The following is a 23,583-nucleotide window of genomic DNA, read 5'->3' on the forward strand; positions in this document are numbered from 1 at the left end:
GAATTTTTGAATTATTAATTTACAGTTTTAGAAGCATGTTATTGAGCCGGAGATGTTGGATTTTCCCATTTCCTCTAGTGTCCTTGAGATCTGAGCCACCACTGCAGTCTCTTCCCAGCATCACCGTAATGATTTGGGCTGGTTTCACATTAAGTTTGGTTAGAATGATGTGGTGTCATATTGAGGGTGGTCTGAGGAAATGGATAGAGAGTTTTTCTGATGAACAGTCCAGGTGTTAATATAGTATTAAAGGGATACTTCACCGTTTTTTCATATTAAACTATGTTATTCCCTTAAGACGAGTTGATACATAACTCTCTTGTTTCAGTACGTGCACTCAATAGCTCTGGCGCGCGGCGACACTTTAATAGCACTTAGCTTAGCCCAGTTCATTCATTAGGGACCAAACACCTCCACGTTTTCCCTTTAAATACAGTTAGACGAGTAGTTACACAACCAAGTATGGTGACACAAAATAAAACGTGGCACTTTTCTAAGCGGGTAAAAAGGATAACTATAATGGATGGCGGAATAGCACTTGAAGTTGGGAGCACTTCGACTCACACTTGAAAAATCCTCTCCCTCTCACTTCTGTCATTAGAACCAACGTGACCAACGTTTTTCCTTTGGCATTTGTTTTGATGTTATTCTGCACCATGTATATGTTTCATCAATGCACTTGATTGGACACACAGTATATTAGATTAAAAGGTGGATAACTTTAATCAATATTACATATAGGAAAAGCTTTTTCCTTTCAGTGATTCTGAGATGCAACTCTTGTTAAAGAGTTCCTGCCTAAAAGGGATAGGAAAGACATCAACAACACAGTGAACCTGTATTTCCACAGTTTGTTTGATTTCATAATGAAGTCATTACTTTTTTAAGCACATTAAAGTTTTAGTTCATCCAAAAATGAATATTCTGTCATTAAGGACCCTTTTATCGTTCCAAACCGTAAGACTTTTGTTCATCTTCGGAACACAAATGAAGATATGTTTTATGAAATCTGAGAGATTTCTGTCCCTCCATAGACAACTACCACTTTGACGCTTTAAAAGCTCATAAAGAAATTGTAAAACTAATCCATATGAATTGAGCGGTTTAGTTAAAATTTTCTGAAGAGACACGAACGCTTTAACGTTATGAACAGATTCAATTTAGGCTTTAGCAGAAAATTGTCCCGCTATTTGAAAATATAACTGAAATAGCTATCATATATCTGTGACAACTCGGGTCTGGCTTACACAGTAAAAAAAAAATTCAGTTTAGCAGAAAACTTTTCATCAGTTTTCTGTTCGTCAGTCATTTTGACTGTTTAAAACCATAGACTGTTCAAAACAGACGGGAAGCAGATGGCGTGATATATGAACATGTTGCAGTATTCATGCGAAATCTTCCACAACAAAAATGAAAAACAAAAAGGCTACGCTACCAAAAGGATGAGAGTAACATGGTGAAGCTTTTACATTTTTTTAACACAGATGCCGAGCTTGCTTTGCTTCTGCTTGACAGGTAGGATATATGGACTGGTTACGCCAAGCGACGTGAATGTAGAAAGTGGGGGCATGTCAAATTCGATGAATAAATATGGCGGAGTCATAGGGTAGCTCTAGTCAAGATAAACATAAGCCCCTTTCACATTGCAATCCCGGTAAATTACCGTCATATTACCAAAACAACTTTTCCAGTAAATAGCTTATAGGCCTACACAAATCTGCTAGCTGTTTACAGAAGCAACGGTTAACTCTGTGATGTCAATCATCGGAAATTAGTTTGATTATTAGTTTTCAAATTTTGAAACATATTTTGATAAGTTTAGCATGCTGTATATATGATGTCTTATATCTCTTGTATATCTCATCTTACCCCAAGAGTCTAATTGTATCTTTTTACTTTAAAATAAAAATGAGGCCTATAACTTTTACTCCACACATCCCAAAACAATGATGTGTCCACAAATTCCTCATTAACAAATAGACACAAACAACTTTGATGTACATAATACAATGTCATATATCACTATTTTACAGAGACACAAAATTATATCAACTAACCTCAAAACAGTTTCGGCTGACTAAATCTCACAAATGTTGATAAAGATGAAATGGCCAAATTAAAAATATCATAGGCATTCATCAGAAGTGCTGAGATGAGATTTTGTGCCATTTATGGTCAGGAGAAAAAAAATTAAGGTAGGGGGGTCATCTTGCTTCAGGCCAGGGGCATCTTCCCCCATGTTACCCAACTAGGTTACCTACAGTCATTGGCGTCGGAAGAAAAAAAAAAGTGGGTGGGTCCTCCCCCAGAAAAATGTTACTGGAGTAAATACCATTTCATTCTGGTGCCTTTTAATTAAGTAAACTAAACTCCACTTAACGTCGGGCGGTTCTTTGCCTCCACGTCGTGCATTAAATGCACAGCTATGCGTGGATTATCCCCCTAATACGGTAATTTGCCAGCAATGACAACTTAAAGCTGTTATTGATGTTTGCAACGCAATATTTGACTGGAAAGGTACAACGGGCGGTTACTTTCGTCAGTTGCGGCTCGTTGAGAAATATAATGTAGCGATTCAGCGGAAATGGAGTTTAATTTATTAATTTTAATTAAAAAAAAATATTTATTTTAATTCCTCAAGTGGAATGGATTTGACTGACGGCGCTCTGAAAAGTGAACAGACAAATGCGCTGAATTAGAGACGTTAAAAGTGAGTGGGTATAATATCATTGATCTTAAAAAGTGGGTGGGTCCTGTCCCACCCATATACAATGGTTCCGACGCCCATGCCTACAGTACTGAAGTTTATATTATACGCAACTGCAGAGCCGCAACGCTGATAAATGGAAAAGAAGGCAGGGTCTCGAGCGGAACCAGCGGAGCCTACCGTAAACAGCTCAGACAGAGCCTTATGATTGGCACAAAGCAAACATTCCGTCAGAACATTCTGACTTCGAGGTTATGCTGCGTTCATGCCATGTACAGTAGTAACCATAATAATGAGATGGCAACCTGTGACATTCTAACCGGAGCTTTTCACATCCTCAGACTCAGATTTATGCATTTCTGTGTCAACATTATCAACACTGTCAGCAGCAGTCAGGTGGCACAACTAGAGCTCTGTAAGTTGTTTACATTCATTATTATTGTAATGTTATGAGTTTTGAGACATGAGGTAATTTAACACCGCCTCTCCTCTCGTGATGCTTTGCAGACTCAGCTGTCTGTGTCCATGTGTTTTGAAGGAGGAGTGGCTTTGGAGACTGCTGTGAAGGGGGATCTTATGCTTATCAAAGTTAGCTTGCTATTGCTAGCCTCTCCGAAATTGCCTACCCTACCTTTAAGATGGCATCACATTTTTTAAAATAAATATATAGATTTCTGTACCCTAACCCTGTACCCCCTTAAAGAATCAGCAAGGTTTATCATGTTAAAAAGATTTTAAAAATGTATATTATTGAAAAGTAATGTGATTTAAATGTACGTGATCACTCCTAGTTTAAAAAAAAATCTAAACATCATACTGATTCTTCATGGGAAGTCTATTATTATTTAAACTAAAGTAATAAAGTATTTAAACTGAGCAGTATTGTATGAATTTTTAAAATAACATTTCCTCTCTGTTTTAGTTTCACCTTAGTAAAGGTAAATAAATCTCTTGAGTGTTTTGCATGCAAAACAACCTCAGTATCAACATGATATTTTTAATCCTAACTGGAGCAGGTGTTTTAGCATTAACTCGAACACGTGAGATCTTGTGAATTACTTTCCTCATAAATAACACATTTATTGTGTATTATTTGAAATACATAAAACTCATGATTCGTGAGTGCCAAAATCTGTTGCTTGGCAACAGCAGCTCATGGAATGTTGCATTTGCGAAGGATCTCGCATTTCTGGCTTTTTATGACCTCAGCAGGGGAGGAAAAGTGTGACAGAGATGCAGAAAGATAGAATAATTTCAAAGAGAACAAGAGAGGGTAATGTGTATGAGTGTGTGTGGGGCAGGCAGTCAATTCTGCTTTCCTGCAAACTATCTGATGGATCAGGCTGTGTTGCTACAGGCAACACACAGAGGGAGGGAACAGGGTTAAGCAGTGATGGTAAAAAAAACAAAAAACACTTTGGCTTTTTTTTTGTTCATTGCCTGAGCTGACATAGACATCTGTAGGGACGTCACGACAGAGAGTGAAAAAGAGAGAAAGAGAGGATGCTGAGTGGGCAGGAATACAGAGGGCGAGCATCCAATCAGCTGCGGCAAAGTCAGCGTGTCTTTGTCCAATAGAGTGTGACGAGGCTCCTCCAGTGTGAGCTAACAGCGCTGGTGGCTGGTGTCTTATTAATGAATGGAGCGTCTCACTGGCAGCAAAACGGTGCTTGAGCTCTCTCTCCCTCGACGGAGAAGGCAGCACAAACAGAATAGTAAGAGCACTTCGCACCTCGACAGAAAACAACTGCAGCAGCCGTGCGCAAATATGAACAAGCATCAGCATGAGGATGAGAACTCTGGCAGCGACGTGGAGCAGGATTCTTCTCTACCTTCTGCGATGGATGTCCACCCCTCTTCTTCCTCATCCAACTTCCTCCTGCCCTCATCTTCTCAGCGGAGATCCATCTCCATGGGGGACTTTCGGAGAGTCCCTGCTGGACAGACAGGCTCCGAGCCCCCCTCTGCAAGTGCCACGGCACCCTCGTCCAAGCTGGTTACCCCCAGCTCGAGTATGGAGTTCGAGGCAGCTCGTCGACGCCTCCTGGAGGTGGAGGAGCGCCAGCGTGTCATCAGAGAGATGGAGAGGCGACTGGAGGAGCTGAGGGAGGTGTTTGTGCGCTCCGAGCAGGAGGCGGTGGAACACGGGGAGCTGGTGGCGCGCATCACTGCTGCCGCCCAGCAGGGCGAACTATACGTGGCGGAAAACGGACAGCGGCTGAAAAAAGGATTGCGGTTTAAACGGCACAAACCCACCATTGTCTTTTCCTCCATGCTGGGGCTGAGAACGTGCCTCCCTTGGCCTGTCAAACTCAAATAGCGAAACAGCCGCTGCTTACTTGCAAGATGGCCCTTCACTGCTGTCACACGTCACAACTCAATTGCTATCTTCAGATCCAAGGATGTCCAAGGCTCATTTTCTACTCACTGTTAGTCAGGAAATTCTGAAACTTCTGCTCTGTCTGTATATATTGTCAACTGGGATCTTAGGTGGTGCTTCATTTGAGCCCATCGAAATGGCGCTGGCCTCATATATGCTGCTTGAACCACCCAAGACGCTGGGGATTTGCTTTAATGTGTGTGAACTTTGCTGATGTTTAGAGCTCTGTGCATGCGTTACACTTCATATCGCTTGGTGTGCGTGAGAATGTCAGAGAGGAGACACAAATTCATCCAGAAGAACTCGCTTCGTCCGAAAGGAAAAGCATTCTTCCATCTGCAGTAAGGTGAAACAGAGCGTTTAGGCTAAAGGCCTGTTCACACCAAGAACAATACCTACAACAATCACTATATATGCGTCCACACCAATGGATGTTAAAGGTATAGTAAGCAATTTCTGAGAAGTGCTGTTGAAAGTGGACCGAACAACTTGCAGCCAATCAGCAGTAAGGGGCGTATACACTCATTAGGGGGGAGGTGCCTGTGTTGCATAACGTGTTCAGGGATTTGGGGGTGAAGCTATCAAGATAGGGGTGCGTCCTTTTGGGTAAGGGTGTGTTTGTTTTGGTGATTTCAAATATCAGCGTTTCTTAGAAATCTCTTACTGAAACTTTAACATTCTGTTTATGATAAGCGCGTATTGCATTTGTCGCCTGACACTTTAAATGTTCAAGCTCTTTTAAGTCAGGTGGATTCTGATTAGCTGACAATGTTTTCGAGGAAAACAATTATTAACTGGAAAAATCACTCTTAAAGTGATTCCAATTATATTGTTCCTGCGTGATGTTATCATTTTAGCTGTGGTGTGGACTTCATTGTTTCCATAGAATTAGAATGATAATTTATTAAAACTTTATAGTTATTTTTTATCATCCTTGGTGTGAACAGTCCTTAAAGTCCCAAGGGACGGATGAATTGTATGATTTGTGCACATATGCTGAGGACATGCGCTTTGGTCCTCTATGTTCTCGTCTTGTACGTCTAGGGTGCCCATTGGGCTTGTGTGGATGGAGAAGAGAGGAGCAGCGATTTCTCTCTCTCTTCTCTGTCAGCATTGCATCTGTGGCCTCTGGTCCCTTTGTCGCCTAGCAACCAGGACCTGACTTTAATTTCCTTCAGAATGTATTTGACATCAACAGATCATCCAAAACTACAGCTCATGAATGACTGGCGGAGGACATTTTGAGATTTTTGCTGTGTGATTACATTCGCTGCAGATCGCTAGTTCCTTTGAGCATACACTACTAAGAATGCGTGATTATGGCTGTGTCCGAAATCAGTGACCTCACAGGCAGTGTTTTTTTATAATGGGACATGCCAAGGGTTTCAGACTGGCTTCTAAAGCATCATGTCATGTGAAATGATCAAGAACAAATTCTTGTGAACTTGTGAGAGATAACCAAACAAATATTTAATGACTACAAATGCTTATTCCTTGCCAGAAAACTCATACGTTATGAATGTACCTTCATAAATTATTAACCATTCCATCAGAGACCATTTTCAGTCTTTCCACCAATCCCCGAACCAAACACGTAGAACAGTGGAATGTCATAGGAAGCGAAGACCTTCAAAAACCAACCAGATGAAGGCATCTTATTAGATAGACAGGATGTTATGCTAACATTGGATTCAGATTTGATTTGATGCCTTCCTACCTCCGTTTGCGGCATGCAAATGCTGCTTTTTTCAGGTTTCAGACACAGCCAATATCACTCATTTAATAATGGATACAATCTAAAAGCAGTTTCACATGTAGGTTGCTATAATCTCTTTGGTTAGTTATTTGGTGCAACTGCCCTCATGGAAACTTCCTGTCTCCTTTGCGTTTCATCTCTCTCTCTCTCTCTCTGAGCAAATGGCTCTTGCTCAGCCTTGTTTGAGTGGAGTGCGTTCAGGGACTTCAGCAAAACACAGGAGACTGCTATTCTTGGATTGAACCAGTTAAGGCTGGAAGATTCTGGGCTATATAGATAGAAAAATGATGTGATGCTGGCTAACCTTGTAGGTCTTGAGTGAGTGGAATAACCTTTCCTTCGGCAGAGAGATTTATGCTATTCTGCAGGGTAAGCCAGCGGGACTGTACATCACCACTGAGAATGTAGTCTGCACCTGGCATCTTGCCTCATTGTGTAAGCAGACACTCGCTCTACTCGCTGCATCATATCAGGAAAAAAACATGGAATTATTCATCTTAATTATTCATTATTGGAATTATTCATCTTAATATATCATTATATCATTATAATAATTATTATTAAATAAACATAACAAAAAAGTTATTAATCGTGTTCATTAAATATAGTCACAATATTTTACATAAAACTTACTCTGTATTATGAGATTCTGTTCTGCCAAAATCTAAAAGTAAGATTTTAAGCATTTATTTACTCTTATGTAACATTAATTATTCAGTTGAAAAGCTGTGATTACAATCATTACATACACATAGAATGTCTTTTAACAGGGTCCCTTTGCAATGCACTCTTGTCTTCTATAAATACTACTGCATGCATGGTGCTTTTTGTCTCTCTGCGTGACCCCTACGCATCTGTGTGTGATGCAGTTCGATTTAACCTACGTCATTTGACGGGGCAGGATGTCTGCAGTCAGACCACAGTCTTTATTCAGTTATATCGATCAGGCGTGAAGCAAACACAATAGAGGTGACTGAATCTCAGTTCAAGGGCTACTTACACTTCTTTAAGTAAAGAACATCTGGGTGTCCTTAATGGCTGCGCTGATCTCCCTCATTTTAGGAGGGAACTGATTTAGGCAGCTGTAGATTATACTAGATTTAGGACACGCGGTTGGCTGCTGTGGATTATGAACATGCATGTAATGTTCTTCAGCGACATATCAACTGCTAACCAAACTAAGTTGTTGTGATGAAAGCCTCTGTTGTGAGGACATGTTATTAGCAATCACTGTTGGAAATATGTTATGAACCCATCTTAATAAGTTCCCCTACAAACATTTACCATGGTAACCAGTGTTACTACTTTAAAACCGCAAAAAAATTATGGAATCCGTTTTTGAACAGTGTAGTAAGGTTTCAAAAGCTGATATTTTTTATTTATTACAAGGATCTCTGGAATGATTGATTATGATTGGTCAAATGCGGTATTCAGTGGTCTGACATTTCCTTATTTATAATTTAAAGTCTTCATTTAAGAGTTATAAGCCATAAACCATACCAGCTTATCGAGGTAAATCACAATTTTACAAACTTTAATTTGAAGCAAAAAAATTTAAATTTGAAATTTTGACAAAAAGACAATCGAACAAAACCGTGTAGGCCTACTTAAAGACTTAAAATCCCATAAAGCATTGCGAATTAAATCATTAAATTAAAAAAACGATGAAGAAATATAAATGATTGACGGTTTTGGCTATTTTATATAGAGAAACGATACATTATATGGATCTTAAGCACACAAACTAAGTAGTTTGAAAACATTGGGAAACTGACCATACGTCATTCCAGTAGCCTATTTAACGAAGTGGCGATTTGTATGAATTCGTACGATTTGATTTGTACAAAAACGTAAGATTTTTAAACGAATCTCATTATGAAGGACCACCCCTAATCTCGCCCCTAAACCTACTGTCACTGGGGTTCAAACAGATCAGGATAAACTTGATAGTGCAGTCAACAATATATGTAATATATGAAGGTGTGCCATGCTAGAGCCTTGATAGGTGCGTTCACGCCATGTCGTAATTACCATAATGATAATAACCATAATATTCTCGTAGCTCACAGTAGGCCTGTCTGATCGTTCAATTCCCTTATGGAGAAAATGAATGGGATTTTACTTCCGTAAATCATCTGTTGCACTCTATAATATAACTCTAAATAACCACTGTCAGATACCCTGGTAAATTTTTGTAAGGGTTTCTAGTTTGTAGAAATCCAGCAATGCTACCAGATGACCGGTTGAATGGTTTCTCACGGGTATTCGTGAGTTGTAGGCTGTATGTTCTCAAAATCTATATAGAGTTAAACATTCATCAAATAAATGCCTTATCTAGTTGATTGTACATATTAATTTCATTTACGCTGTGTGGTTAACAGACACCTCAGCCGAACTCTCTCTCACATGCTGATTTTTGCACTGCACCTTTTATGAGTTTTGCTATTACAGATGTTAAAAGAAAAGCTTTCCCAAAGATCTTGACCCACTTGCTGAATGAATGTAAAGTCTGTCCTTGTGTCCATGTCTACGGTTATGATGCCATCCTTATAGGCTTTCATCAGGTAACACTAATTTTTGTAAAAAAAAACAAAAGAAAAACAGTTTTGTTGGATATCCAGCTTTTGTTGTCAAATCTACTGTACTTATTTAGATAAACCGATTCATTATTTATTCTCTCAGCTGTAAAATAACTTAAAGCTAATGTAATCTTAATGCTCACAGGCGGCCTTTGCAATTCAGAGACCCGTTTAAAAGAAACGGTTGGAGGCCTCCCAGTCCCATGAGGAAAAAAAGTTAAAAAAATTACATTATCTCTGTTATATTTAATCATGCTATCTCATATTTCACACTGAATAGTCTATTTATAAACGCATTCTATCTACGCATTCTATCTTTTTAACCAGGGTCCGGTTGCACAAACTGCTAAGACTAATCTTACAAGTTAGTCATCCAATTTGTAACTTTTACATTTTTAAGTCAGTTACATAAAAACATAGATTGGAATAATTTGATACTGAAAAGTAAGACTGATTACGCTTAACTAACTGCTAGTTGGGTTTACTAGTTCTTAACGACACAGTCGAACTCAATGGCTATGTTTATGCAACTGGTCCCAGAATCGCGCAAACAATCATGACCAAAAACAGCGTTCGATCTTTGTAACTCACAGCCCCTCAGCGAGCACTTTGGTGGACTGCAGGTTTGATTTTATCAGCCGCAGGTGCGCGATATAAATATCGAAAAATTAAATTAAATGTGAAATCTTGGCCCACGAGGGGTAAATAGTAACAAAAATGAAACTAAAACCGTCAATAGGTGGCGGCAAATCATTGCCTTACCAAATGAGTCATTGAATCATTCAGTCAAACAATTCATTCAAAATGGCGGATTCATTCAGAGACAAAGCGAAAAAAGTGACTGAATGCGTCCGAAATCGTATCTTCTCTTGAGTAGGAACTTGTTTTGAATAAGTAGCTAATTACTTCATGGCCACTTAAAAACGTATGTTCTATATAATATTAATATAATCTGGGCGTAGCTACATTCGCCATGTTGTAATTAGTATGTGACCTACCAGCGTCAGTTACAGCGCTTCACTTACGTTCATAAATCCTCTCCTCATGGGATAGTAGTGTTCATCGTATGCAACACTTTTTCAAGTTGCGAGGTCAGTTTCAAGTGAAACATAGCAAAGGCCGTAGCCTACTGGCTATTTACAGTAGCTTTTATGTTTAGTCACAGTATAAGTGAAGCTTTTCTGGTTTATGTAGGTTTCAGAAATTTAACCTTTGACTGTATTCTTTTGAACACTTTTGAACATTATAAGAATGTATCACGCTTTGAATTTATGTATTTAATGTGCTTTGCAAAGTTCTATTGCAATCTTTAAAGATAGCCTATTCTGTAATTACTGTTATTTACTGTTTTGTTTCACAGAACAAGTTCCAACATTTCTAAAACCCTTGTCTCTTGTCTAACAGGATAGCCTACTTCTGTTGTCACTGTATGCTCATTGGATTTTTGCTGAAAAAAGATTTTTGCTGATTTTTGAAGAAAAAAATGAATGGAAATGGAAACTATTCCACATGCTTCTGTACATTTGTTGATAATACATTGAATATTAAAAAATGTTTTTGTTGACTGCTTTAATGATTTGCCTATGAAAACGCTGATCTTACGCCAAAAGGAGAGAAACTAATATGCCTGTGTCTATTTTAAAATGCTCAGTATCTCAGCAGAATTTGATAGGACAACAGTACAGGAAGAAACACTTGATCCAGCACAGCTTGGAATGATTTCTGCTGAAATCAGTGCCAACAGCCTCATTTCTTTCCATGAGCCATCTGGCAATCTGATAGACATCTATATATCTAAAGGTCCAATACTTATTTGGATTAAGATCGATTTTAAATCGATTGCCTCTGTGTAAAAAACACTTATGATTGTCATGAAATTAGAGGCTCACTGACCCATTAAAAAAACACATTGAGGGTTCATACAGTTTGTCTTTCTCAGTGTGACCAGATTCAGAATCTAAACCCCACGCTTCAGATATCTGCAATAATAATTTATAATTTACAAGTATTCTTCTTGTTTTTAAGTAAAAATATCTTTAAAACAAGGTCAGTTCAGTTTTCAGTTAAAAAAATTCTTGAACTTGTATGTAGTTTTATCTGAACATACAACATTAGTGATTAAGATTAAAGCTCTAAAAAGCAAAAGAGCATCCATTTGTACCTAATTTGCAGTTTATGAAAAGATTAGTAAAGCACTCATATTGTTGCATAACATCAGGCCTTGCATAATGTTTTTAACATAAAATGCCAAAAGCTATTACTTTATAATAGCCCTGATCCAATGGCTGGGTTTAGATGAATAAAAAGCTTACCCTGGTGATTCTATATACACATATTGAGCGGGGTTGTGCTTTCAGAGATTATAAAATCATGTAGCCTAGCCTATCAGTGAAAAAAAAAGGCAAAAATCTGCTTTTAGAATATTACTGAATGAATTTTAAGTTAGGTTAAAATTAATGTAAATGACAAGCTATATTTTAGTCCTGTAACTGGTCACCAGTTTTTCCACCATATTTCTAAAAAAATTGTTTTATTTTAAATAGATTTGTAGTGTGACAAATCATTTTTTAAAGTACAAATAATTATTGAGGTCATACAACCTGCACATGTAATAATGAGCAAAATCATGTTTGCATGTGCTTTCTTAAAGTGAATATATTATGGAAAGAACAATCCAAATGAATGTAGACCAGAGCAATCTAGATTGGAGCACTAGTCAATAAATGTGATTGAAGGACTGAGAATGGAAATCTTGTGGGATTGAACATCTGCTTCAGGCTGACCTGAAAACTTTCTGCATCACTCCGCACCGACCAGTGATGTAACACCTGTCAATTATGCAACAGTTTAGTCAGATGCTACCTAATGATTTTCAATCTGTAAAGAAGTTGAGTGCTGACAACCATCCATTAGGCCCATCCAGGATGGACAGCTGACTGTTGAAAAAGTAGAAGGTACTAATATGGATCTACATACACACACTTAATGTGTTTGCATAATCCGTTTGCAAAAAGATGCCACATTCTTAATCCAGGATTCTTTTTTAAAACGCAGAGGAGTAAGTCTCCATGTGTTTGATGATTATAGAGGGCTTATAAATTCTAGAAAAAGGATATGCCATCTCCCCTCAGAAAATGTACTGTATTATGTTCTGTAATAAAACACTTCATTCCTATAAACCAACAACAACAGTCATATCAAAGGTTTTGCAATCCATTGTATGTTTAACCCAGAGAAAACACGTGTTTACAGTTTGCAAACATTTAATTGTCATTTTCGATCCTTGAAACAGATGCTAGAAAAAACTCATTTGTCCTGAAAAGACTGGACGTGACATTTATCAATAAAATACAGTTACAGTGATACAATAACGGTCGAGTTAAACAAGTGTAATTTACACAGCGTTACCTTTTGCTTTCCTAAAACACAAAGTGAGCTGAACCGTTTTGGACCTCCAACATACGTACGTTCATCTCTGCCTGAAAAATGCTTCACAGAAGTCAATGAGATAGCAGAAGGGAAAACATCTGTTGTGTGCTCTCAGCTTATCAAACATTTATACAGTCTGCCGGTTCGAGACACGTCCCAAATCTGCCATAAACCACCTCGGGCTGGAGGGAGATCCCATTAAAATAATAATAACAATAATAATGCTGTTCGATAACAATACAAACACAGAAAAGACATTAAATGTGGGTGACAAGTACAGCTTTTTTCCCCTGTTTTGTATAGACAAAGCTAACAGAGCTTGATTTTTGAACATTAGCATAAAATATGGAAACTCGAAAAGCACAAGAATGATATACAATACACATTTTATGCGTGCTGGGATTGAAAAATAACAAATTTAAACTTTTATTGAACATTTGTTGTCGTTTAACACTCAGATAAGGTCCTGATCTTCTATCTGAGGATTCTAAAGGTTTTCAACTTATGTTACTATTTGCTTTATCTCCCAGTGCAGGGCTGGATGTCCGGGAATCAGCAGCAATAGGAGACGTCGGTGCAGAGGAGACGGATGAAACCAAATACATCATCCTTTAACTCGCTGTCTGGTGGACCTGGTGTCTGGGCAAAACTAATGGCATTTCATGACGCCTGATGGTATAAATTAATATCCAGAGAGCAGCAACCACAGGATGAGCTTCAGCAAATGAGTCCAGTGCCTCCGAGTCTGGGCGACAATCTCTTAGAGACCTCAAACGCCAAGAACACGTTCAATGCCTCAATATTAATTAGAACAATTGCTGTCGTTAGTTTAAACAACTAAAGCCAAGAGGAGTTTCAAAAGCTGGATGGCTTTCATCCCTTTTCTGCCATTCATTCATGAGTCATGACGTACCTACCAAACCTTCAGTCCAGATAAACAGCTCAGGTATGTTATGAGCAGCACTGAAATGATCAGTGGATCATCTTACAGCACTCCACACTAACGCTGTTCTCCAGTCTTTCATCTTCTAAGTGCATTTCAGGCCTCCACAGTTTCTAGGTCTAGCGCTTCTGAAGATAAAAGCAACCGTCTAGACTAGTTCCACATGGTGTAATGTGAGTGTTCATGGAGGTTCACCTCATTCTCCTAATTTATGTACATAGTTGACTGGAAAGGAGCCACTTCTAGAAGGTTCTCCCTCTATATGGCCCACCTGGGAGGAAAAGAGTGCAAGATGTTGAGGTCTCGACATCAGTTTGAACCGTTTATGGAAAATGTATTCACAGTTACTGTAAAGCCTGTTAAAAACAAGCCAGGTAAACACATGGTGTGTGTGTATGTGTGTCAGTGTGAGAGAGTATGTATACTTACCCACCAGTGTGGGTCATCAGTTGCTGTCACTATGATGACCTCGTTCTTAAAAAAAGCCAGCTGATTGGCACCAACTGATCTGCAGTCAACCAACGCTCTGACCTTCTTGGGTCTCTCCCTTAATGAGATCTAACACACAGAGAAAATCTCAGCATCATACACTTTCTGACTTCAAAAAGGGTTACACAGAAAAACCGGGCATCATATACTACCTGACTTTCAAACTTTACAAAACACAACCATCTCATGCAGAAACATACACCTCATTGCTAGAAGATGCATGACAAAAGACTGGATGGAATAATAGTCTGAAGCTAAAAAAAAAAAAGGAGTCTGCGCGCTATGCAATTTTCTGTGAAATCAATCAACTCGGGGTGGGGAATCTGGGCAAAAGTCGTGTGGTGTATTCCAGCTTTTACATATACAAATTCGTGTTCACAAATGAAGGAATAACAAACAAATACAAGTAAATATAATATGTAAACATTAAGAAGAAAAATCATTTCTCAAAATAAAGATCACTGCATGACATTTTACCATGGCATTTTTGCGCGAGCGAGGTGGCGGCAGTATGACTGGCACGCTGTTGTTAGCATTAGCATTAGCTGGTGGAGGTGTATGGTTGGGAGCTCCGCCCACTGGATTGCAGTAGAGCTCCTCCTGACTGCCAGCACACCCTGGAGATGGAGCCGAACTCTTCCCTTGACTCCCGCTGCTCGTGCGGCGATACGAGGTCGTCTTCTCTGAGCTGCAGATAAACATTTGAATTATATTTGACAAATCATAAACAAATACAGATTTTAATGGATGCTACACTGAATTTAGTAGATGTTCACATGGAAATCATATGAATTCTCCCTATCATTATATTTCATTAACATTTGATATGGCATAATAATTTTTTTTCCAGCAACTACTAACTAGTGTTTAAGATGTAATACAATGATGAGGAAACTTCTGGCCGTGTAAGATAAATGTAGTATAGGATTACAGTTGCTGCGTCCGAAATTGAATACTTCCTTACTATATATTATGCAAAAAACAGTACGCCAAAAGAGTAGTGTGTCCAAACTGGTAGGTCACGCGAAAGTAACAACATGGAGCATGTAGAACGTCCAAATTTCATTCATACTACCTGTATTCATATTATAGAACGTACTTTTTTAACGGTCGCATGGTAAATTCAAATTCTTATGTAATACCTACTCAGACAATACGCCATTTCGGAAGCAGCGAGTGACTAACCTGACGGGTCCTCTCTGACACTGTGGTGAAGTGGAGTAATTTTTGCCCTCTGCCCCAGAGGAAGGTCCCTCCCAGAACACCGTCTGTCTCGGTCCTTTTGACGGTCCAATGGTGTGAGAGCGTGCTGATGTCAGTCCAGAGGACTCGGTCACAGGGGACGAGGTGCTGATTCTCTGAAAGCAGCCAGTGGGGTGGGAACTCTGGCGGTAGGGGGCGTGAGTCTCTGGAATGGAAACCGAGATCTGAGGATCTGAACGACCTGTGGGGACACAATTTATCTTTGACCTTGCTGTGGTTTGTCTGGAATAAACTTGCAGGATTTCTACACATTTCTCATATGCAAAGGAGGCACAATTCAGCTTCTCAGAGAACATCTAATTCCAAAATTCCAGACTTCAGGTTTCAAAAGTCAATTAAAGATAAACACTATCTCACCTCTCTGTATTGCTTTAGCTGGCAGGGGAGGTGGCATGGAGCCACCAGTGGGGGCGCTGTTGTTGGGTGGATTTTCATATAGGAAGTCAATGTTCTCATAGGTCCGGGCTGGACTGCTTTTATTTAAATTCCATGCAGACGAGCAGTGCCCATTGCTGCCAGTAGGAGGCAGCGAAGACCGTGAGCCCTTAGGATGGGGACTCACCTAAACAAATTTAATGAACATTATTATAAAACACAACGAAGACATCTACTTTCATTTATTATCATCTACTGATTCACTCATATATTCATAATGTTGCTGAACATATTGCTGAACCTGAACATGGCTTTTTCATTAGGATTCTGTACATTTTAAAACAAAAAAATATTATGACTTCAATTATTTTATTATTAAATTTGAAAAATGCAAAATAGAAACATTTTCACTAGTTTTTGCTCAGATACCACTGTACAAATTATAGTGAAAAATGCATATTGTATGAAATAGTTAACGTCATTACAGACCCTTTCGTCCAGATCATCTTCACTGTCATACATGTCCTGTGGTGTCTCCCATGGGTACTCAACATGGATCTGAGAGTTAAACTTCCCATTGTGGGCCAATTCCAGCTAAACATACACACAGAGAAAATGTAAGAAATTCCACTCACTTTTGACAAGACTAATATTTCACACTAGTGTCCTATTAGAGAGAGCAAATCCAAAAATTCAAATACAGCTCTCTATTTATTGTCAGTTTCCTGAATCTGGTTCTTCATTTGCCAAAATTGTATTCGCTTTATGTGATGATACTATTATTTGCAGGGAAGGTGAGGGGAAGTTCCTTATGAAAACATTGTCATATGAGACTTCAGGATATTAAACAGGATAAAAATCAACCTAGAGGTAATATCTCTACAAACACATGCTCACATACACAAACACAAAGCAATTCAGCTGTTTTTTGTGCAATATATGATACTCACCAGTTCGATACACTGCATGTGCTGCAGTCTCTTGGCGATGTCAAGAGCCGTCTCACCCGCTGAGTTCACTACAGGACAATCAGAACAATGGAAGGGTCCAATCAAACGTCTGTTGGTCTATCAACCTCTCTATCTGTCTATTTATCTATCCATCCACCTCCCCAATCCATCCATCCATCATGTTTATAGTTGAGTTTGTGTGTATGTATTATTGTATACCTGTGTGCAAAGCAGCCTTTGCTTTGAGCAGAAGTTTCAAACACTCAGTTTTGTTATATAATGTACAGTAATGAAGAGCTGTGTTTCCTTCAGCAGTCTTCTTTTCCAGACAGCCACTGAGAAACACACACATACACACACAAAGAGTGGTCAGCTGATGGAAATCCTACTGGGTGCTGACAGATCTGTGACACTAGCAGATTTCCCTCACCAGTTCTGAGCTAGAAAATCCACCAGAGCCAGAGAAGTCTTCTCAGACATGCGCACAGCTAAGTGAAGACCGGTCTCCTTCAAGTCCTGTGAGACACAGAAGAGAACAAGATAAAGTTACTGGCTGCTGTCAAGCGGCCACCATCTCGGCGAAACATGCGCTGTTGGATGAGGAGCGATGGAGAAGATTAATGAATTAGTTGGTGTACTACAATTTTCTAATTGTGAGTACATATGTGTGCTAAATTAAAACGGTTATTCAGTCACTGAATCATTCAAGTAAAATTCGCCAAATAACACACACAAAACAAACTCAAACACAAGTACAGCAGTCATTACACAGTTTGTGTTCACTTCCTGAGTGGGCCGAGGAGAGGGGAAATCTGATTAGAGACGGAAAAAGGAGTTGAAATACAGAATTACAGAGAGAGAGAGAGAGAGAGAGAGAGAGAGAGAGAGAGAGAGAGAGAGAGAGAGAGAGAGAGAGAGTGAATGATGTGTGATTAATTACATCTAACCACACAGATGTCTTGTTTCTGTTTATACAGTTTAAACTGATTAAGAAATGAACATCTATTTAACTTAATCACAGGGAGTCTCATATGATAGATGGACTTTTCTGAAAGCTCAAAACATCTCAAGAGCATGTTTCTAAACCTGATGATTTTGTTATCACTGTGGATGCGGTGTATGTGTGTGTATGGTGGGATTGAGTGGTCTCACCTGTCCGTCAGGTGTGGCCACTGGTTTAGACAGGTCCTCTCCCTCTGCATAGAGCTGCAGCAGTGATGTAAGGTCTTTGCTCCTCACAGTGTCATACACATGGTACACTTCAGAGTGTTCTTTTGGGAGGACATAGCGGCGCTCTGCGTACTTCGCTACAATGTACTCCTTCCTCGCTGTCCTGAGATGCACAAACAAAAGCAAAATATGTTTAAGACAAGGCTGAGCTACTGGTAAAGTGACTAAATGTTTTTTATGAATAATATGAAGCAACATATCTGAACTGCACACTAAGACTCACATGTCACTTTTTGGGAGGGGCTTGATTGCATCATTGGTTAGGTTGACTTCCATGATGTCATTAAACTTGGCATTTCCAATACTCACTGCCAACTGTGAACCAAAGCACAACTAATAAACAAATGTTTGCAGCAAACATACAAAACATCAGAAATTTGAACATTGCATTCATGCATCCAGCGTAATGTTTGGTAGTTTGCATGATCTGTAATCTAAGTAATTACCTAATAAAAAACAATCATGCCATGTGTGCAGAAGCACTTGCATTATTTTGCTTTACTGTCAAAGGTAAAAAGTTCATACTGTACAAATGCGCAGATGAGAACGAGTCACTTGTGAGTAACTGCTGTCCCAGAGGATTATGGGTAAAAATGTGATTTTTAGCACACAAAAAAACAACAACAGTAAAAGTGCAGCTAGTAAGTCAATAATGGACTCGAAGAAAAAACTGAGCTGAATAATCTCTTTCAAATTTATGAAATTATATAGATAGATAGATAGATGATGTATGTATATGTATGTGTATATGTATGTATGTGTATATATACACACACGTACGTGTGTGTGTGTGTGTGTGTGTTTACCAGGAGCTCAGAGGTGCTCAGCACGTCGAGAGTGAGAGACTGAATTCGTGAGTGATGTACTCCGAGCTCCCGATGGATTCCTGAACACTCGATACAGGTGAGGATGCCCAGGTTAGTGGAGAGCCAGGTGGGATCTAAACAGCACATTACACTTTATTCAAAACATTTCTATGTCAATCTTTAACACCTTTTGCAGACTAATAAAATGTTTTTCAAGAGCTCTTCATAATGATGATGCAGTAATTCTGATGAAAAGAATTATGCATTGCTTAAATAATTAATTCATCTAATAAATAAATAAAATAAGAAATACATATGCAAACATAAATACGTCTTAAATGTCTCTCTCTCTAATCATCATTTTGATTTGATTTAGAACATAACACATAGGATTTCTATATTTGTAACACTGTAAGTGGCCATACATCTCATGTGGAATGAAAAAACACAAGGTATAGATAAGAACATATTTTAACTTGAGTGCCGCATCTTTAAAATGCTGTGTCATGCGCAAGATGCTACAAAAGACGATCGCAATGATAAACCATGCCCGTCTAGCATGTTTACATAGAAAAACAATGGAAATGCTGCGCAATGGAATGCAAAAACTCGTTTGGTGTGAATGGCCACAATCAAGCCGTATATAAATGCATTAGGATCCTCTAGTCGAGACCTGGGGCTCCGCAGTCGCAGCAGGCCTCATTGCCGGGCAGGTTTCTCAGGCCTGAGATGACAGCTCGGACGAGTTCCTGCAGACCGCTGTCCTGAAACTGGAGCTGATCTCCACCTAGAGCCGTGTTCAAGGCCTCCTCCTTACTGTTCTGCAGCACAGACACCCATCTGGAGGAAGTCAAGTCACCTTTATTTATATAGTGCTTTATACAATACAGCTTATTTCAAAGCAGCTTTACAGTGATAACAGGAAGACAGATAGAGAGGTTACAAAAAAATACATTCAGATGACTGCCTAACAAATAGTGACCTTTCAGATACATCCGCCGTGTCTTTATCTTTCTATTTCCTTTTTTATTCTATCTCTCATCTTGAGGAGCAGGTTTTGATCCAGCATGTCTGTACATGCTGCTCTGCAGTATGCGGTATAGATTTCTCTGTGCAAGGGTAAGTGTATGTGTGTCTGCACTTACATCATGCATTCTTGCTCGTCTTCAGCCTGGAAATGGTATGTACGATTGTCTGTAAAGAAAAACGAAAGAGAAGAGATAAAAGAGATAAATAGAGTTTATGCATTAGGTGGGCCTCTGACGCGATAAGGAAAACATGAAAAACATCCTTATCTACAGGAAATAAACAGAGAAAAAACGGTCAGGACTAGCCACTCAATACACCTGCTTTTCATGATCTACACACACCTACACACCTAATTCTCAAAACTTTATTTACATACTTCTGAACACCTACATGCATGAAACGCCTCGTCTGGTTTAACAAACTATATTTCAACATCAGATTTCCGTGAATGCATCACATCCAGGTCAGTTAAGCCATCAGCACTGAATTTTTTCCAGCCATGCATGTTCAATTCATCCCTGGCTAGTCCTTGGATATCTTCAGAACAGCATACTATTCTTATTATTCCTACAGTATATAGAGTGTCAATACTGTACATATTAAGCAAACACATTTATCAAAATGTGCAGTATAAAAAACACTGCACATCCCACAATGCAATGTGCTTTCCGGTGAAGTGAATAAAGCAGATGTAATTGTACCTGCAATTAAGTGCAAAAAGTGAAAGATGATATTTACACTAAGTGAAAATAGCTGTCATTTCTTTGCAGCATAAATAGTAGTTAGATGCTATTTAGCCCATTTACTCTTTGCCAGCAAGGCGGGCTATTTGCACTCAGCAGTGTTGGGGAAAGTTACTTTTAAAAACTAACTGCGTTAGTTACTTTTTATGGAAAGTAACACGTTAATTGTTCATACCTCGGTTGGGCTTACTTGTTTGTTTTTTAACAAAAATATTTATTAATTTAGATGAATACTGAATCTGTTTTAGTGCAAGTGAGATGAGTAAACTAAACGCATGCTCACATTTAGTCTAGAACTACAATAACCATCATGTTCACACAGCGCTCCTCACGTCTGATTTCTCTCAGCATTGGGACAGGAGAGATGACAGTCAATAAATAAGAAAACAAAGTAACTTGTGTTACTTGTTTGAAAAAACTAAAGTAATGCATTACTTTACTAGTTACTTGAAAAAGTAATCCGATTATGCAACTCGCATTACTTGTAATGCGTTACCCCCAACACTGGCACTTAGTGTAAATAGACACTCAGAATTTTTCAAAAATAAGTAATTTTACAATTATTTAAACTTAAATTAAAATTCAAATAAAATGTTTGATTTACTAATATATCCGATAAAGTTGTGTGAGAGCAACGTAGCATACTACTGCTTAAAATGTATCATGGAACAATGCCTACTGCTTCATTTACTATTTTTAGTGTATACATTGTATACTGCACACTATTTATTAAATAGTAAGCTAGTTTTCCATTCCCTTGTTTTCCAGTCCTTACCATACTATAGCTGAGAGGAAAAGGGTCAAAGGTCAGAGATCAACTTACGTGTAACTAAATCAAACGTTCTTTTTTCCTCAGGGTTGGGTCGCACCTGACATGTCAGGAGGTTGAGCTTTGCGGGTGGTCTATTGATCTGAGAAAGAAAGAAGAGTTATAACATGCTCGAAAGGCATTCTCACTACATAGTGCATTCTGTGTGTGGTCACTCACTAAATCAAACGCAAACAAATCTCACTTGCAATTATGGTGTGTGCAGGATTAATGCTAGAGATGCGAGTTTATGGTTGCTGAAGCTGGAAGCACACACACAGACAAAAGTTTTGGTTTTTGACAATGTGGATGATTCCAGATGAAACTCCTTTATGTGTTTTGGCCTGTAGTTTGTGGTTCTGAAAGGAATACATGAGCGATGACTCTCTCTCATACAGCATGGGAAAATTTGATTGCATGTCCTGAATCTCAAATAATCGTTCTAGAGACTCTTGGAACAGAGAGTGTTTTATAACTAATGTTGGTGTACTATTTGTGTTAATGAAACAATAATCACATAAGCAAGAGTACTGTTGCCATGATTACTGTTTAGAAAGATTCAGCCATATGATTTTATAGAGAAGGTTTGTAAACAAAAAGTTAATCTAGAGTACTTTGTAATCCCCCGCAGCCAATCAGATTCAAAGACTGATATATTATAAAAAGAAGTATGTATAACTGGAAGGTGTTGAGCTGTGCGTTTTTCTCTCTTAAATCTCACCGTGCTGTGAGAAATGGTGAGGCAGCCATATTTAACCCCACACTTCCTCTTCTGCCAAACCTTTCTGATCCTGAAACACAACGATCATGAAAACCTCTAACAATCCACATTTAACATTCATCAATATTACCTTCATACCTCCATACCAAAGGTTTATTACAAAGAAACATTAAAAATATGCTTTGAAATAACAATGGGGTGATTGGGGTCAACAGAAAATGTATTAATGTGAATTTTCAATATTTTATACCAATATAAAAGCAAATTACTTTAACTATTTTTTTCCTCACACAGACGAAATCATCTAATTTGGGGGTCCATGGCATCGAAAAAAATTGAAAATGTATAAGGGTAGATTACCATAAAAATCATGAAAGCTTTTTCATGATTTTAATTATTGAGTTACAATCAATAATTAAATGACAACAAAAATGGTGATGATGTTTATTCTCACACTGATCAAAGTATTCTGGGGGGGTGTGGGCATGTGTGTGTTGTGAGCTGTAGTTTTAAAAGAGTGCAAGTAAGACTGTAGAGCAGCAAGAATCTAAACCACATTTAATAGGCAACATCTGTGTGAGAGGAACACTGAGACAAACACACACACACAGCTGTGGGCCTGAAGTCAAAAAGCTCAAACTGATGCTTTATGCTACTAACTATCTGTGCTCCATGACTCTCTCAGGATATTATAAGTCATTCCTTCATTTATTTTGCTCTCAGCTTAAAAATAGGAGCATATATATCATTACACACACTGAAAGCTGTGTGGAGACTGTTTCCTGAGGAACATACACTCAACCCCATGTGACTAAATGCAAACAGGAGCTGAATAATACATCATGTCTGGAAAACCTTGAATAAGTTCAGGTAATAAAAATAAATAGTTCCGACTGTTGTTGTTTTTGGGGAGGGTTTGTGACGACCTTAACTTTGGGAAGTAGACAGTAACGTTTAACTCACCCATCGCTCTTCTTAAGAAGGAATCCAGATTTCTCTGTGCCATATTTCTTATTGCCTTGAGGCTGGTGGATGCTATATCCATGGCCAGAGTTCTTCCTATTTAGAAAATCCTGGAATGACACAGAACAACATCATCATCATCAACTTGCCGAAATATAGTCTTTAAAACAAGAAGTGGTGAATTCAGGGAGTTTATTTTGGAAGTTACCTCTTTGCCGTCCACCTGTAGTTGTGTTCTAAGTGAGTCGCGCAATTGAGAGAGCTGCTTTACTTCTTCGTCCTGCTCATGTCGAACCTGTGAACCAATAACAGAAAAGTGACATGGGGCTTGCTTTTGTGTAATGCAATGTAACCAGTCTTGGTATTGGTTAACATAAGTTATACACATAAACAAAAACACATTTGATAACGG

At 38.6% G+C, this 23,583-nt stretch overlaps 2 protein-coding genes across 6 annotated transcripts in view; one reads left to right on the forward strand and one right to left on the reverse strand.

The window, feature by feature from the left end:
* Positions 1 to 3,667: 3,667 nt before the first annotated feature.
* LOC311072604 (uncharacterized protein) lies at positions 3,668 to 10,986 on the forward strand. The gene has a single exon (XM_084097726.1). The coding sequence runs from the start codon at positions 4,347 to 4,349 to the stop codon at positions 5,025 to 5,027; it is 681 nt and encodes a 226-aa protein (XP_083953852.1). The 5' UTR covers positions 3,668 to 4,346; the 3' UTR covers positions 5,028 to 10,986.
* A 1,641-nt stretch (positions 10,987 to 12,627) lies between these two features.
* The window catches only part of asap3 (ArfGAP with SH3 domain, ankyrin repeat and PH domain 3), a 33,857-nt gene continuing 22,901 nt past the window's right edge, over positions 12,628 to 23,583 (reverse strand). For 3 of the 5 annotated variants that reach the window (XM_084097543.1, XM_084097541.1, XM_084097544.1), the window contains 18 exons: positions 23,380 to 23,466; positions 23,172 to 23,281; positions 22,209 to 22,278; positions 21,503 to 21,590; positions 20,053 to 20,101; positions 19,581 to 19,747; positions 18,908 to 19,041; positions 18,325 to 18,416; positions 18,024 to 18,204; positions 17,302 to 17,387; positions 17,091 to 17,206; positions 16,872 to 16,939; positions 16,411 to 16,515; positions 15,904 to 16,108; positions 15,469 to 15,727; positions 14,761 to 14,971; positions 14,224 to 14,352; positions 12,628 to 14,065 (listed from right to left, as the gene is read on the reverse strand). In XM_084097543.1, coding sequence (XP_083953669.1) covers positions 13,991 to 14,065; positions 14,224 to 14,352; positions 14,761 to 14,971; positions 15,469 to 15,727; positions 15,904 to 16,108; positions 16,411 to 16,515; positions 16,872 to 16,939; positions 17,091 to 17,206; positions 17,302 to 17,387; positions 18,024 to 18,204; positions 18,325 to 18,416; positions 18,908 to 19,041; positions 19,581 to 19,747; positions 20,053 to 20,101; positions 21,503 to 21,590; positions 22,209 to 22,278; positions 23,172 to 23,281; positions 23,380 to 23,466 — 2,232 coding nt within the window. In that variant the 3' untranslated portion in view covers positions 12,628 to 13,990. The remainder of the gene's footprint in view (positions 14,066 to 14,223; positions 14,353 to 14,760; positions 14,972 to 15,468; positions 15,728 to 15,903; positions 16,109 to 16,410; positions 16,516 to 16,871; positions 16,940 to 17,090; positions 17,207 to 17,301; positions 17,388 to 18,023; positions 18,205 to 18,324; positions 18,417 to 18,907; positions 19,042 to 19,580; positions 19,748 to 20,052; positions 20,102 to 21,502; positions 21,591 to 22,208; positions 22,279 to 23,171; positions 23,282 to 23,379; positions 23,467 to 23,583) is intronic. The other 2 variants (XM_084097542.1, XM_084097545.1) reach the window with 1 other exon arrangement.

This window comes from Abramis brama, assembly GCF_963993115.1.
Source record: "Abramis brama genome assembly, chromosome: 21".
Lineage (NCBI taxonomy): Eukaryota > Metazoa > Chordata > Actinopteri > Cypriniformes > Leuciscidae > Abramis > Abramis brama.